The sequence below is a fragment of the Acomys minous genome (genome assembly GCF_964271855.1).
Source record: "Acomys minous genome assembly, chromosome: 1".
NCBI classification, from domain to species: Eukaryota; Metazoa; Chordata; class Mammalia; order Rodentia; family Muridae; genus Acomys; species Acomys minous.
Window position 1 is genome coordinate 50,261,363 of NC_140483.1, and position 17,879 is coordinate 50,279,241.

General features: G+C 36.8%; 1 protein-coding gene across 2 annotated transcripts in view; it reads left to right on the forward strand.

The window, feature by feature from the left end:
- The first annotated feature begins 712 nt into the window (after positions 1-712).
- The window catches only part of LOC311586565 (complement factor H-like), a 168,165-nt gene continuing 150,998 nt past the window's right edge, over positions 713-17,879 (forward strand). Inside the window, exon 1 of one of the 2 annotated variants that reach the window (XM_084762632.1) lies at positions 713-896. In XM_084762632.1, the coding sequence (XP_084618758.1) occupies positions 839-896 (58 nt within the window). In that variant the 5' untranslated portion in view covers positions 713-838. The remainder of the gene's footprint in view (positions 897-17,879) is intronic. The other variant, XM_084762631.1, reaches the window with a different exon arrangement.

A 17,879-nucleotide genomic window follows, 5' to 3' on the forward strand; every position in this document is an offset into this window, starting at 1 on the left:
GTTCTTGGAGACACTGACAGTGAGCGGAAAGCTGGAAGGCACTGTGGCTAGCAATGGAGACAGGGTTCCAAGGTCAGCAGGTTAGGCATTGGGTATATGCCGGGTTCTACATTAACTCACCATGCTACAGACACCTTTTTGCACCTTTTTACTCCTTACTGTAAGATACCTCAATGAGAAGGTAGAAAAATCAGCATTTCAAATGATTGATTTTTTGAGTTATTCATTTACATCCAAGGAGACACAGACCAGTTGCCTCACCCATATAAAAAGTATTCTCTGAGAGACTAAATTCCTGCATTTTAGAAAAGCAAACCCCTAATCTCCATCCCTCAGAGTGACAATCTTGGCAATGCTTCTGTACTGAGCCTGCGGTGTTGGCCCTGAAAACACTGCTTAACTTAAGGTCCCTAAATGACTTTTAAAGGCTCCTTCATTGCTTTCTGTTCTGTGATTTGTACACAGCAGAACACAGTTTAAAGGTTTATGAAATCCAGAGGCGATCACCAGGCCCTGCTTTTCACATTTCCAGAAACCTGTCCTTGTTTCCAAGCAAAACAAACTGGGATTTACAAGAACAATCCGTCAGGTCACAGACAGGGCACAGTAAGAGCCGGTTTCAACCGCCCACGCTGCTGGTCTTGTGGTTCTACCCTTTTAGTTTACTTTGCAGAAGTTGCTCATGGGCGGAGCATCTGGCGATCCTGATTTCCTAAACTGACTTTCAACTTCCCGTTTGGGCAAAGACTTTCCCTGCAGTAGCCACAGTTCTTAGCAGAGGAGACCTGGATGGTGCGTGCTTCTCTTCGAGTCAGTGAGTCCTGGAAAGATTCAAACCATGAGACTGTTAGCAAGAATTATTTGGCTTACATTATGGGCTGTTTGTGTAGCAGAAGGTAAGCTTAAAACATAGCCTTTCTCCCGTCTGGCTGAGCCGCATTATGAAACATTTGCAGATAATATTTCTCATAGCAATCATTCAAGTTTAGTCTAGTAAATGTGGGGTAATTACTAGCCTGTAACTTAGTGGCTTTCGGTGGTAGCTTTAAAACTGCAAATAGTTCATTTGACTGCCGTAATTGGTGGTTTGGCCTCATGTAAAACTCAAGATAGGGCTTTAAACATATTTTTGCAGTTCATAATTGGGTATAGTCATTTTACTTGTAGTTATTATGAAATACAAAGCATGCCCTTTTCCTGAATATCTCTGCAATACTTCATGTAAAACTACTAAAAAAAAAAATAGGTAAATATCTATACTTAATGAAAGCTTTTACTTTTTTTGTTGTTTTGTTTGTTTGTTTGTTCTGTTTTGTTTTGGTGAGTGGATTTATTTCAGGCATAATACTAAAGCTTCCTAAATACATCACTTACAACTGATGCTACCATGGCATTTGTGATTTTTTTTCCTGTGGGTATGTATGGAGCATATTTGCTTCTGAAAGCCATTTTTTTTAGGTATGCAATGTGAGTGCTGGAGTTCTTTGCCCATGTCAGTAACAGAAATTCAGACTTTATCATTCAATTAAATTCTACCAAAATTGCTCAGTTTATCCAACTAAGGAGTTTACTTTCCTAGTTCACAATAGGTAACTAGTTACATGATAAAATTTAATTAACTGTTATTTTAGTTTTGACTGTTTTAGGGTAGATTGTCACTAAAACGTAGTTTGTCCTTGAACTCACTATAGTCCACCTGTGTCAGCCTCTCATGTTCTGAGGTTACAGGTGGGAGTAATTGTCATTCCTGACTTACCATGCTTCATATGAAGTGTATAGCATAATGTGAATAATTTTTCCAAACATTTCACTTAGCCAACACTTTGTAAGTGAGCCATTGCTGTAGCCTCTGTTCACTGAAGAATACTAAAAATGGATATTTACCAACTGAGATAAGAAGGGCAGATTGGTTTTCAGTTATATCTTTTAGTAAAATTCTAAACAAAAATTAATTTATTGCATTTAATAGTTCTTGAAAGGGTCAACTTTTACAATTACATGGTCTAATATTATTCTTTGAATTTTAGCTTATAAATCTTATATTCAGATATTTTATAAACTAAGGTAGTCATTTCCTTATATATGAAAATATAAATAAGTATTGCTAAAATGAAATATGATTATATTGGCCAAGAGTTCTAAAGAGGTATTGATATTATTAAACATAACTCAACCTTTTCTTTTGTCATAAGCCAATGTTTTTTTCTTATGTCTTTTTAATGTTCTGCTTGCTTACTGCTCGCTGATATATGTATATATATGCATATATATATAAATTCTAGCTAATTTTTAAATCTTAATTGATACAAGTTAAATGAAGCTGTTTACATAATTACAAAGTGGAATTTCAATATTAAAAAGGAAGTGACATGGCAAATACATGATAATTTAATATCAATGATTTAAAAATCCTCACTTATACCATGGATTTCAGCTGATTTTCTTGTTATTGCTGAATTTGAATTTTTCAATATGTATTCAAATGTGGTGGCAACTCTTGCTGATGAATTCACCAGTTGTACTGTACATGTTACTTTTTCAACATCTGTACAATGAGAGATGAGGTGAGAGTTGACTATTTAAAGCATTACATAGTATATATAGTACTTAGAGCATGCATCAATGGTATTTAATGCATTAGAAAGTATAGTATATAAAGAAATATACACTAAGTAACCTCATGCTATGCCCAATGTGCATGTAATTAATGCAGAGACAGATGTGAGCAGTTCCATGGGTTTTCAGAGGATGCAATGCTCCCTCCTTAATCTCAGCTTGCCTGGTAGCTCATGTCTATCTCAAATGTAACAGTTTCATTGTCTATCAACTTAGCAGGAATGCCAACAAACCTTATAGCTTGGATCAATTAAAATAGTTACATATGCACGTCAATATTTGCATCCATCTCTGTTCTTCACACCAGACACTGGCTACTAACCCAATATAAAAACCAGAATGTTTGATATGCTATCATATTAGGCTTTCTTAACGTGAATGTTTTCTGCTCTGATAAAGTTGAACATTCATCCAGAACCTATGTTAACTGGGCCAGCAGGCTGGGGCAACGTGTTAATGATCTTGCTTGCCACAGATGCTGGCTACTTGATTTCAATCCACCTGTAAAAGGATGAAAAAAGTCTCCTGTAGACCATGCCATTTCCACATGCAGGCATGGAAATTGAATGTTATATTCAATCAGTTTTTTTAAAGGAAAATAAACCAAACTAAAACAAATCTTAACAACTAAAAACAAAAACAACAACAACAACAACAAAAAACGAAAACAGTATTCATAATTGTAGTAACCAAAGGAAAAACTATGAGCCCAGATTTCTTTTTGTCTTCCCTTTTCTGTATGCCAAGAGTTCCTAATACCTTTTTAAGTGCAGTGCCCGCCTGCACTCACACTCCAAGCTGTTAGGAACAGTAAATGCTGCTTCTTGCAAAACCACATGCTGTTCAGAATCGGGTCAGATTTACAGGACAACCTGTAACATAAGAGTTCCTCAGCCGAGCTGTGTAATTTCAGTTCTGGGCAATGGATTATACCCAAGCTTTCCAAGCACGCATTTTACTCTCACAATTGGATATTGTATGAAATTAGGCCGCAGCCCAGAACTGCTGAAATGAACCAATTAAACCTGTGCAGAAACACAACCAAATAACAACTGCGTGCTTTCTGGGGAGATAAGTGCTTTCTAATCCTGGAGGTTTAAAGGACAAAAAAATGTCATTTCAGGCTTAGAGATTTTAATCACAGAATGGAGAGTTCATTCTATATTATGTTGTTTTAAATATAAGATATTTTCACTTTTTGTTTTAATTGCTGGACAGGCTTTATTTATTTTTTCAGTGTTGAATGTTTTTTGTTTATTTATTTACGTAATTAGCTTTCAAAAAGACTTATAACAATAATCGTATATGGATTGTGTATGGGAATACACACAGTACTGCATCACTACTAATTTTCTTTATATATATACATGTGTGTGTATATATATATATATATATATAATTTATTGTAATTTATTTACATTACATTCCCTTTTGTTATCCCCTCATTCTTGCTCTTATCTTCCCACCCTCCCTCCCTTGTCTTCCTGTTCCCCTTCCCTAGACCTATGATGTGAGCGCCCTTCTACCCCACTGTCTGTCCACACCCTATCTGGGTCTCCTTAGGATAGCCTTCATCCCCTTCCTCTGCATGCAGGCAAAGCTGTCCTACCAAGGGACAGTGATCAAATCGTAGGCACGAAAGTACATGTCAGAGGTTCAGCAGCAGTCCCGCCTCCGCCCCCTCCCACATAGAGAATTAGCTAATTCCGTTTAACATTGATGTGGAAAAAAATGATGTTATATGTATTAGTTATGAAGTAATAATAGTTACTCTTTGAAGAGTTAAAGGAAAGGCTATTTATGCTTTTATTTAAAATGAGCTGATAGAATGTCAAAAAGTGAAATGATGCCATGTAAGATATTTCTGCTTGTTCGTAATAGAAAAGACTTATATGGAAAGTGCTCCTACGTTTCCCTTCATTCTATGTCCAACATTGAAGGCAACTTACATTGCCTGGGCTTCACCACATCTTAACTGAAAACCACTTCTGCCACTTTTCCTCCAGCATAAGCTATATTGAACATCAAAGTTTCACATGCTCTAAGTGACTCAATGAAGACAGATGAAATAAGTTGCAATATAGAAGTGTTATGTGTATCACTATGTATGTATCATCGCATACAGCATTGTATGAATATAGTTCTGCCACTAGTATCACATCTGTGTTTTCGTCACTGTTTTTGAGATAGACACTCACTGTATGGCACAAGCTGCCTTTGGACTCGTGGTCTCTGCCTTTAGCCTCCCAAGTACTGAAACGCAACACCAACAACCACTTACCAGCTTTTCTATTACTACCTTTCAACTAAACTCACAGGGATAGCTGGTCTTTCCTTAGAAGAATATATATATATCAGATTGTCAAAAACCTTCTAAAGAAACAATCAACAGTTTTCTTTTCCAAGAGAGATTCAAAACCTTTCATTTAAAAAGAATGGCCAGCCTTTAAAACACATACATACAAGTAACATTATATATACTGAGCAGGTCATATTTAAAAATATATATATATATTTGCACATAATAACAATTATGAAAATAGAGGCTGTGAATTGAAAGAGAGCAAGGAGGAGTATATGAGAAATTTTGTACGAACAAAACCAAAGGGAAATTGATGTAATTATACTATAATCTAAAAAATTTTTTGAAAGATAATAAAAAAGATGTAGGAATTACTGTGGTAAACTGAAAACTAATGCAGATTTACATAGTGAAAATGCATGTCTACAAACAATAGGCAGTGGTTTCATTTACGTTTGAAACCAATTTTGGCATCTTGCTTTTATGCTCCTTTATCACATCAAAGATTTGTAAACCTATCATAGCAGCCAGGACTTACATGTATGCACATTGTAAACACTTTTTTTTTGTATTTCAAATTATAATGAATAGTTGGATTTAAGAGTTTAAAAATTATGAAGTCATCCATCACTGATATTTATTTGGCCCACTTGTTTGGAACAAAAGGAAAAGTGATCATAACTACAACCAAAGCACATATTGCAAACTAAATATATACCTTCCACTTGGAAAGTCACAACTTTATCATTAGGCAAACAGCGCAAGACCCACTGCAGTTTTGTTTCTCCATAGAAAGATAACCTACACCCTCAGAGCCTCCCTCTGTTGAATCTGAGAATTGGAACAAAAGAAAAACAGTCTCTTCATCACAAGTCATGGAGGCAATGCATAGACAGACTCCCACATGTCTCTAGGGAAAGTAGCTGGATTAAGTGATCAGAATTGTGGAAATGAAGACAGCGTGAAAATTCTTCCTTGAGCCTTGAGTTCAGAATTTTGAGAAGGGTCTAAAAAGATAAGGTCTGGAAAACAAGCTCCCTGTGTGATAAGATTCCCCACATGTCTAGCACAACTGCTGCTCAGCATCTTCGTAGTGGTATTCCCTCAGCTCCTAGAGGCCAGATGTCCAGTTATGCCACCTCCTACCACATTTGCTTACCTTCACCCTAGTAGATACATGTGAGTGTTTTAGATCATTATATAACCAAGCCAAATGAGTAAAACTGTTATATTATGCAAAATATGTTTAATTTCATTGGGATAAGTAACCCCTGTCTTCAAAACACACATTATCAGGATAATATTATACTTTCCTAAATGGTGTTATTTGGCATTGTGCAATGTCCCAATTGCCTTCAGTCTCTTCTCTTCTGCAACTCTTAAAATACTTGACATGTTTATAGTACCGTAGATTCAACCTACCTGTAGTTTATGTGGAAGGGAAAATATAGTTCAATTTAGTCCTAGTCTGTGTAACTGACTGTGAAATTTCACTGATAGAGAATAGACCTGGACAATGGTAAGGGACCATAATAGCACAGAATCAGTCAGAGACAGGCAGCAGTCCAGTGTGAAATGCAGTGGTAGGTGACAAAGGGTGGAGAAATGGCTCACAGATACTGTGGAAGGTGGACTGTGAAAGCAAGCCTTGCTTATCTTCAAACCAGCCACATTGTAGAAATGAGCATGCCTTTTTCCTGAATCTAATTTAAAATTATAAGAGTTAAGTAGCGCAAACTAGAATTATTCTAAGGTAGAAACGGCCACAAAGTAAACAGTCTTCATCTTTGGCCTTGGATTGCTCAATTTTGAACTCCTCCTCCCCCTCCAAATTAATTATTTTTTATTTGCTGTCTCTGATTGTTAGTCATTACCACTTTCCTCTTCTTCATGTGCACATAACCTCTTCCACTTGCCGTTTAAAGAGATTCTGCCAACCAAGTCCTCAGGGGCACAGGTGACTAATGGACACTTTACCCAACTCTTAACTTTGTGTCTCAGAGCATAGCACATGAAAAACACACAAGGTAATTGGGAAAAATTGTTACATTTTGGTTTAAAATTAGAAGAAAAAAAACTGGTTCAGAGAAAGTCAAGTTGCCGAACAGAAAAAAAAAATCCTACCAGGAAATAATGAAAAGAACACTAGGATTTGACAGAGCACGTTTGTTTTGACATTTTAACTTAGAAATCCTAGTTTCTCACAAATGGTGTTAACTGAAAATGCAGTAGATAAAGGATGATTATAGAAACACCCCTTCAAAGTTTCCTAAGAACTTTTTACACTTTGAGCTAAATTCAATGGATTCCTGACTTCAAAAAATGCAACACAGATTCACACTTGGGATGTAGACAGATGTATAATGGGATTTGGAGACTTTTCAGCGCATGCAACAAGCCTTCAAGATCACCATATAATAGTTCTCTTCTCTTCTCTTCTCTACCTCCTCCTCCTCTTTTCTTCCTCTTCTTGTTCTCATTCTTCTTGCTCTTCTTCTTGTTCTCCTCCTCCTCCTCCCCCTCCTCCTGTTCTTCTTCTTCTTCCTCTGTCTTGTCATTTTTTTCTTATTTCAAGTCTTATTTAAGTTTCCCACTTGTCACTCTCAGCTGCATCTGTGCATATTGACTGTATGGATGTGTATCTTGGAAACAGTCCTACAATTCTTTTTTTGTGTTCACTCTCTTTTATCCGGGATTACTTTCAAGTGCCTTCTACATACCGGGAAGTATAATAATACATTCCAAAAGTCATGGAGTGGAGAGCAAAAGAATGAACACTTAGTTGTGCATGCAAAATGAACTTTTGTTCAGATGCAAAGGGAGAAAGAAAGCATGAAACTAAGAGGAAAAATAAATGAATCCAGACACAGAGAGACAAACACTGAATGGTTCTCTTTCATATTTGCATTCTGGTTTTTAATAAATATACTTAATATTTATCTATTTAATATTATTATATGTATACATGTGGGTATGAATCTGGGTAGAGGACATAGAATTAGAAGTGGAAAAAACACGTGAGGAAGAAGGGCATGGTGGAAAACACATGTGACATAAAAGCAGAAAGAACACTGTGAGAGACTGGAACAAGACAGGGGAGGGAGATAGGAAAAAAAGAAGGGGCAAAAAGAGTAAAATAAAACTGTTTTGAAGAGGCATAAGAAGATTTGGGAATGGTGGCACATGCCTTTAATCGTTGAGCCTGGAGAGAAGAATAGTAGCTCTCTAAGTTCAAGACCAACCTGATCTACAAAGTGAGGTCCAGGATGGCCAGTTGTACACAGGAAACTCTGTCTTGGAAAAAAAACCCTACAATAGAATATAATACTCTGTGTGCTAATTTAAAAGTAAAATTACAAAAACAATTAAAATGGTAAAGAAAGTGGGTTGGGAGAGAGAGAGAAGAAAAAAGGAGGGGATTATATTTGGATAGAGATGTTTTTGCTATTTTAGTTTTACCTTGTTTCTCTGAGAAGAGTCAGACTAAATAGCCCATGCTGGCCTCAAGTCACTGTCTTCCCTCTTCAACATGATGAGATTATAGTCATGGAGCCTCATGGAAGCAGGCTTTGAACACTGCACAAGAGTTTGTCAGACGAGGATATAAATGATTGGTTAAAACATTATTTATACAGAAAGAACTAAAGAGGTACTGTAGAGTTGTTGGGCTCATCTCCACATATCCAAGTTAAGATGGCTTAACTTCTACATGAATTAGGGGTAACGTAAGGAAGGGAGTTGTTTTTCCTGTGATTTTAATCCTTATCCTCAGGATCCCACTGGCAACACTCAGACACGAAAGCACATGAGCTGCTGAACTTTCAGGGTTAAATTTACTCCATCCTTGAGTTGAGCTGCTTTCTGAAGCAGCTGTTCAAGCCTAATGAAACCACTCACTATATAGTAACAGTTTATTTTAAATAGACAGCAATGTGCTTGGAACCATTCTTGGTGTTGGAGACCGTTGTCCAAGCACTGCCCATTTCTGAAGTGTTTATTCAGTGGGCTCCATGCTGCCTCGTCACAATGACACAGAGACCAGCTGCCCCAGCTGATTTCTCCGAGGTCTCACAATGTTCCCTCTATGATCTATCTGTTCTTTTACAAGGTTAACATTTTTACAAACTTCATAGTTGTCTCTGTATATTTTAGAAATAGAAATTTATTTTTTAAATGTTCATTAAATATAACCTTAACTTAAGTCTCTGTTGGTAGTTTTTTAAAGTACTTTATTGCAACTAATACTTTTCTATATCCCAAAAAATTTCCAAGTTCTCTGAGAGTGGTGGTGTATACCTGTAATCCCAGCACTCAGGGAGGCATAGGCAGGCAGATCTCTGTGAGTTCAAGGCCAGCCTGGTCTACAAAGTGAGTCTAGGAAGACAAGGCTACACAGAGAAACCCTGTCTTACATCCCCCTAATCAAATTCTGTATTCTTTTGCTATTTATATGTTAATCTGAATATTTTTAATTTACAGAAAACTTTTTGGATCACATACATGCGTAAATGTAATAACCATTTATAGCAATAAGAAGGCAGAAGGGGAATGTAATGAGAATTTCTATTTTTGTCATGCCTTTTGTATTGATTTGCTCTATTTTTCTCAGGAATTTGTAGTTTTCAAGTATAATATATTCTACCATCTATTAACAAGTAATATTTTTAATTGATACCTCTTATTCTTTTTTCAAAATCCTTTTAGAAGCTATAATAAATGAAAAAAGAGCACATCCCTCTGTTTAACCTACCAAAAATGTAGGTGCAAATAATGTTTTACAAAACATAAAAATTCATTTATATTTATTACATAGCAGCAAGAACATTTCAAATAACAATTTAGAGACACATTGGTATTGAAGATAAAGAATTGTACTAGGTTGTGTGTCAGTATGAGCTCCTTCAAATTTGAGTATAAGAAACTGGTGAACCATGGTTATTAAAATATCAGATGTTTGCTTTAAACTTTCACCAAAATTAAACAATTATCTCAATCAAGTTTAAGTAAAAAACAAAAACAACAACAAAAAACCCAAACCTCTTGTTCTGTGGTAGTCAAACCTATACACAGTCACTCTGTTTCTGAAAAACATTTTAAGTTAGCAACTACATCAAAGTAAATAGAAAACTAACAGAGACAGTTTTAAAAAGCAAAATTAACTGTTAATTATCTTGTTGCAAACACATAGGATCCGACTTCCTTGGCTGTAATCTAACTAAACACTTAGGTACAAGAAAAGTGAGTTTACTTACTCACCTGGGGCTAGAAGCAGTCAGCTTCACCCTTTCTAAAGGTTCTAAAATGACTCATCACTTTGAAAATGTTTTTATCCTATTGGAAGTATTTCTGTGATCCCTATTTAGTAAGCAAACACCGCAACATTTTCAATAACAATTTCCCATTTATTTAAAGCAAATGTGTATTGTTTATTTACGTCGGCAGATCAACTACATGAATGAAAAGAACTTGCTTCTGTCTTGGTAGAATGCTTTGAGAATATTTTTTCAGTGACGCTTGAGAAACTCTGTTGTTTGTCATCATCTTAAGACACACTTAACGGTTATAGTAGGTATACAGTGAACCATTACTTTAGCTATTTTAGTTATAACACTAGTTACTGATACATATTATGTTGAGATTTTAAACAAAGACAAACAAGTTGTGCATTTGAAGGGAGAAGACAGATCTGAACAGCAACTGAAAGCAAAGGGATTATTTATTTTCAGAGAGTGATTTTTTTTTTCTGGAGAACCAGGTTTTTGCTATAGCGATGGTGGGGTATTAGCACCATCTAGTGTACAGAAGTTAAATTGCTGAAATGATGAAGATCAATGTGAAATGTTATGTAATTTATCACACAAGTTCATTAAAGCAAATGTTTGAAAATTTAGCAAAGGTCTCAAAGGAAATCTGTGTACCCTACAGCCTAAGCAATTGCTTTATTCTTCCATAAATAGAATGGTCCTTTCTTATTTCACATTTTGTATAATATCTTATAATTACAACTTCCAGGTGAGCTATGACTCAGTAGGGTATTCTCTTGCCTTTAAATGATATAGATGCAAAATAACTTTAATTTTAGATACAGTGGTATAGAATTCAAATGTAAAATTATATATATATGAACAACTATATATATATTCATATTCCTGCTGTAATATGAGGTATTGTACCCATATAACTCAATTATAATACAAAGTTTACTTCCAATACTTTGAAAGTGCTATTGTAGGCTGTTTAGGATTTTTAAAAAGTTATACAAGTTAATTGTTAGTTGATCAAATCATGGTCATGTCAATTCCTTGTCTACTTTTATCACAAGAATATACACATCAGGTTCAGCAGATAGATATGATTTTTTTTCTATAGAAGGATAAAACAAGATAGTTAGATAAGGTCTTCAAAAACCTCAGAGACATGCAGAGTACAGCATTTAAAAAGTTTTAAAATTATTTTAAAGATTCACGACAATGAGACAGGTTAACTCCTGGAAACACGCAGCCTAACTCAGTTAGTAACACATGCCACTCACATCAGCATGGCTCTCCCAGGTAGCAAAGCCGGAGGACATCAAAAGGCAGCAAGCAATTGCATAGACTTCACACATCCATATGATGTAAATGCTGATTTGATTTCCTCAGATGAGGGGATAAGATGAGAGCCATTCCCAAGCCTTGCTAGGTCTTTGTAATCCCTTGTCAGATGGTTCAACCCAACTGTTCTGGCCCAAGCCCTCTTTAAGCTGACTTATTCAAACTGGCTTCTGTTGACTTCTGGCTGAATTGCTGTGCTTGGCCTCAAATTAATTCTAGCAGTATATTTTAATCTTCTGGCCCCTTCTTATTATCTTGTTCATTCTGTCTTCGCCTGTGTCTAGTGTTTTTTCTTTTTGCAACCTGTCTGTGTAAAACTTTCCTGATTAAAAACAAAAACAAACAAACAAACAACAACAACAACAAAATTCTCATGAAAGTCTCTCTTCCCACCCCCCCCACCCCTCCACCACCCGGTGCGGCTGTTAAGTATCCTCACTTTCCTGTCCTGTACTTGTGAAAATTAGGCATATCCAATCTTTGACTCATTCTGTCAAACCTTTCTCTGGTTTATCACTTTGATGCCCCTCAGTCAGACATCAATATCAAACATGGCTTCTTCCTTCTATAAACTAACCTTATCTTCGTGGCTTGGGATTAAAAGTGTGTACTGAGGGCATGTCTATATTCCAGCCAGATCACATAGACCTAGAAGGTCTTTAACTATTGACCTTTGACAGAGCAGCCACATTGCTGGATTAAAATACACATGGATCTCAGGTTTTGTCAGGGCCTGGGGCAGCAACGTGGACCACAGATAACAACATGGCCTCTGATGGTATCAGGGACCATAGTGGTCCTTCAGAGAGGACCAACTGAGAAAGGGAACATTTCCTCAACTCTATAATAACCCAAAGCCATGGGAATCATGAAGCTGGGCAGCATATTGGAGGAGGGAAGCTCTGGATTGTTGTACACCAGTCTGCTGACCCTACTGATCAATGACAGCATGCTGCCCTCAGCCTTTTCTCTCACCCTGTCACCACCATCACGTGCCCAGTTCTACTTCTTTCATGCACTCCTTTATTTTTTAATCTTTCACATTCCTCCATCACATATTCGTTTATTGAAGTGGCACTTGGGTGGCTTCAGATGCCCCCCAGCCACAGAGTCCTGGGTGATGCTTGCTTCACACACACACACACATACACACACACACACACACACACACACACACACACACACACACACACACACACAAGCACACTGCTATCCTTAGTTAATATATTAAACAGTAAAGAGAATAAAACAAAAGATATTTTTAAACTTTATGAATTTAAAGTATATGACACACACCAATGAATAAACTATGAACATGATATATTACTAATTATTAATCATCCACACCAAAAAACATGGAACCCCCACAACCACAGATCTCTGTTGATCTCTTCTAAACTGAATAAATTATGTTCACACTTATAGTTACATTTTTGCTCTTCATTGTTTTACCTCATGTGTATGCCTTTGTGATATATACAATGTTGTTCTTAAATTTTATATTGATGTTAATAGCCCTATAATATTTTATATAAATAGCATTTACTATTAAAATATTTTCTATTTTGTGGCATTCGTGTAATATTTTATCACATATACATCATAAGTATTTATTCAGTCAACTGCTGAAATTGTAGTTTCCATTATTTAATACTAGCCACATTTCCATAATCCTTACCACATATGAAATCAGGCTCACGTGCACATATATTTCTCATGTACACATTTTTTTCTGATTTTTAATTCTATTTTATTCACATTACATCCCAATTGTAATGCCATCACTCTTATCTTCCTGTTCCCACCCTGCCTCCGTTTTCTAATCTATTCCCCTCCCATAGACCTCTAAGAGGGGGTCCCACCTCCCCGACCATCTGACCACAGCCTATCAGGTCTCATCTGGATAACCTGCATCCTCTTCCTCTGTGTTCCCACAGGGCCTCTCCACCAAGGGGCAGTGTTCAAATTGAGGGCACTAGAGTTCCTGTCAGAAGTAGCCCCCTGCTCTCCCTTTCCCCCTCCTAATGTGGAGAATGAGCTGTCCATCAGCTATATCTGAACCAGGGTTCTAGGTTCTCTGCTTGCAATGTCCTTTGTTGGTGCATCAGTTTGTGCAGGACCTCTGGGTCCAGATCTTCTAGCCTTGATGGTCCTTGTGGAGATCCTGAGAACTCACTCCTGTCTTTTCTTCACCCAACTCTTCCATAAAGCTCGCAGGACTTCCCCCAGAATCAGGCTGCAAGTCCCAATATCTGTCCCGATCTCCTGCTGGGTAGAGTCTCCCAGAGGGCATCTATGTTGAGCTAATATCCACTTATAAGTGAATATATAGCTTGTGTATCTTTCTGGGTCTGGGTTACCTCACTCAGGATGATTGTTTCTAGTTCAAACAATTTGCCTACAAATTTCAAGATTTCCTTATTTTTGATAGCTGAACCCTATTTCATTCTGTAAATGTACCATAGTTTCATTATTCATTCTTCAGTTGAGGGACATCTAGGTTTTTTCCAGATTCCAGCTACTATGAATAAGGAAACTATGAACATATTTGAACAAACGTCCTTGTTGTATGGTGGAGCATCTTTCAGGTATATGCCCAGGAGTGGTATAGCTGTGTCTTGAGGTAGCAATATTCTCCATTTTCTGTGAAAATACCAGATTGATTTGCAAAGTAGTTTTACAAGTTTGCACTCCCACCAGCCATGAAGGAGGGTTCCCCTTTCTCCACATCCTTGCCATGTACTATCACATGAGTTTTTTACCTCAGCCATTCTGATAGGTGTAAGGTGAAATCTCAGAGTCATTTTAATTTGAATTTCCCTGATGACTAAGGATCTTGAACATTTCTTTAGGTGTTTCTCAGTCATTAGATATTCCTCTGCTGAGAATTCTTTTTCTAAATCTCTGTACCCCAATTTTAATTGTGTCATTTGGTTTGGTGGTGTTTAATTTCTTGAGTTCTTTATATATTTTGGATATTAGCCCTTTGTCAGATGTAGGGTTGAAGATCTTTTCCCAGTCTGTAGGCTCTCGCTTTGTTCTGTTGACAGTGTGCTTTGCCTTACAGACACGTTTCAGTTTCATGAGGTGCCATTTATTAGTTGTTGATCTTAGAGCTTGAGCTCTTGATGTTTTGTTCAGGAAGTTGTCTCCAATGCCAATGAGTTCAAGGTTCTTCCCCACTTTTTCTTCTAACACATTAAGTCTATCTGGTTTTGTGTTAAGGTCCTTAATCCACTTGGACTTTAACTTTGTGCAGGGTGATAAATATAGATCACAATACAACACTAGGGATTTTATGCAGCGTTCAGACACTCACATTCTTTTAATTTGGTTTTGATTGTTGTAATAAGCACTGAGACCAAAAGCAAGTTGCAGGGAAAGAATTTATTTTAGCTTACAGTTTTAGTCCATCATGAAGGGAATTCAGGGTAGGTACTCAAAGCAGGAACCTGGAGGCAGGGATGAAGGAGACACCATGGGGAACATGGCTTACTGGCTTGATCCCCAAGTCTTGCTCAATTTGCTCAATTTGCTTTCTTATACAAACCAGGACCACTTGCTCAGGGGTGGTAGGTACTGTCCACCCTGAGCCAAGTCCTCCAATGTCAATCATCAATCAAAAAAATGCCCCATAGACTTTTCTACAGGACAATCTGATGGAGACATTTTCTCAATTAGGGTTCTTCTTTTCTGGTAACTCTAGCTTCTGTCAAGTTGGCAAAAAGCAATCCAGGATACAGACATGGCTTCTGATAGCTCAACAGACGCATGGAATGCTTTTTTCCAAAAGGGATGTAAATGTAGGTCATTCCCATACAAGGAGACTCTAGCCCTTGGGGACCCCAACATCAATATTTTGCCACTACCTAAAACCTGGAATCTGTTGTGTGATTTTGTCAATATGATTCAATATTTTACAACTTTGTTAGATTTTGATTCTGGTCACTGGAGCTAAAAATAGACATTTATGTTTTAGATTTGAATTTCAAAATTCACTTTCAAATTATAAGCAAAATTTTACTAAAACTGATTATGTGCTCATTTTAAATTTTTTTGTTAGATAATCTTTGTATTTTAAGTGGAATGGTGAATTCATTTACATTTAATGTAGTCACTGTTCTAGAATGGAGAGAGGAGGCGAACATGATGTCCTACCCCTACTCTTTGCAATTATTTTCCTGCGACTCTGCCTCTATTACCTTAATAATATGTTCTTCACTATCTCACTATATCATCGTTATTATTTGTCCCATGCACCTCAATATTACAATCACGTCAAGGATATTACCACCAAGCTTAATCTAACACTTTTGTGCATCCTGAACTAAAGTGCCACAACAGTCTATTTCACTTTTGTTGCCCAAAATTTTGCTGTTTTGCATTTATTTGTCTCATTTGGATGTATACAGAGCAAGCCATAGGTAGTATTGACGGGACAGTCAGTGATCTTCTTAGTGTGGTTAGATATAATAATATTCACATTTTCAATGACCATTTTATTCACTCCCATACTGGCTTTTTTCACTTCAGTTGATTTCTTCTTGAACTTCATTTGCTTTTGAGGATCAGTTTCCTTTAGCCTAGAGAACTTTTGTGTGGTTTTTTTTTTTCAGTATTCTGAATTTTATAATTGTTTTCTCTGCTTTGTTTAAGAAAGTATCCTTATACACCATATGGTTTAAAACACATTTGTATTAGTATAGACTTCTAAGTAAATATATAAATTTCCTCACCTTAGTGAGACAAAGCCTTAATTTCAGTCTGTGGCATTCACTGTCAAATTTATATCCTGAAAGAGGATTTGTTTTTTTTGTTGTTGTTGTTGTTTTTCTTGGTGTTTGTTCTAATTTAGATCTTTGCAAAGTTTATACAAGTTTTGAACATAGTCACTCTCTTCCCCAACTCCCGTCAGACCCACTCCACTTCCACTCCCATTAAATTTTGTGTGCTCATTTTATTTTCACCCACCGAGTATGATTTATGCTGTCCATACATTGGTGAATGTATGACCTTTCCACTGGACTATGGTAGAGCTACAAGTGGCAACTTTTTAAAGGGAAGCCAAGTCTTCTTTTCCCTGCAGCTATCAGATGTCAGTAGCTCCTAAAGTAGAGGCAGGACATCAATGTTCACCTCCTCTCTCCATTCTAGAATGTGGTCTGGGTAGAAGTTTAATGCCAGCTGTCGTATCACTGTGAGTTCACATGTGGACCAGTCCTGTTGTGCCTGGAGGGTACTGTTTCCTAGTTTTCATCTACAATAATTGGCTCTCAGGAGTCTTTCTACTCACCTGTAATCATCTCAGAGGGTTGCGGGACAAGGCGCAGAATAGATAGATGTTCCATTTAGAGCTGAGCATTCCAATCTTTCTTTCTTTGCACCTTGGCCAGTTGTGGATCTCTGCTTTAACCATCATTAATTGTAAATAGAAGCTTCTTTCTTATGGGACTGAGAGATCCACTAATGTACAGGTATAATGATAAATGATTTACTATTTAGCAGATAATGATAGTAAGATTCTCTACTAGGGCCGATGACCTTTTTAGCCAATGAAAGACAGCACTCACAGTTTCTGTTTAGGGGGTCTGGGTTACCTTACTCCAAAAGATTTGTTTCTAACTCCACCTGTGAATGTCCTAACATTTCAAAAATAGCTGAGTAATATTCCACTGTGTAAACGTCCCATACTTTCGTTATGTATTCTTCAATTTCTGAACATCTAGGCTGTTTCTACTACCTGGCTATAGTGAACAGAGCAACAATGAGCAGCAATGAACAGATCCCTCCTTAGTAGGATACGAAGACCGTTGGGTGTACACTCAAGAGTACTATAACTGCACTATGCGGTGGAGCTGCTGGCTTTTGGAGGACACTCCACACTGCTTTCCATAATGGCTGCAGCAGTTTGCACTCCCAAAAGCTATATAAAAGTATTCCCCTTTCCCACTCTCCACACCAACATCTGTTGTAATTTATTTATTTGATCTTATTCTGATGGAGGGAAGCTGAAGTTTCAGAGTAATTTTAATTTGCATTTCCCAGATGGCCAACAGTATTAAATACTAAAAAGAAGTGTGAGTTTTGTTGTTGTTGTTTTTATCTCATTTTTTTTGTTGTTGAAACAGATTTTGTAAAAATATAATCTATTCTGATTATGGTTTTTCCTTCCCCAACTCCTCTCAGATCCCCCTCTCCAACCCATCCATTTGAATATAAACAGGCATCTAAAAACAAATAATAATAAGATAAAATTAAGTAAAAACCAAACAAACTTTATCAGAATTGTTTAGTTCCATGTCCTGTTTTAAACTAACTTGTTCAATTTTTTATGTTAAGGTTGGTTTTTAGCAAATCCTGAGAAAATT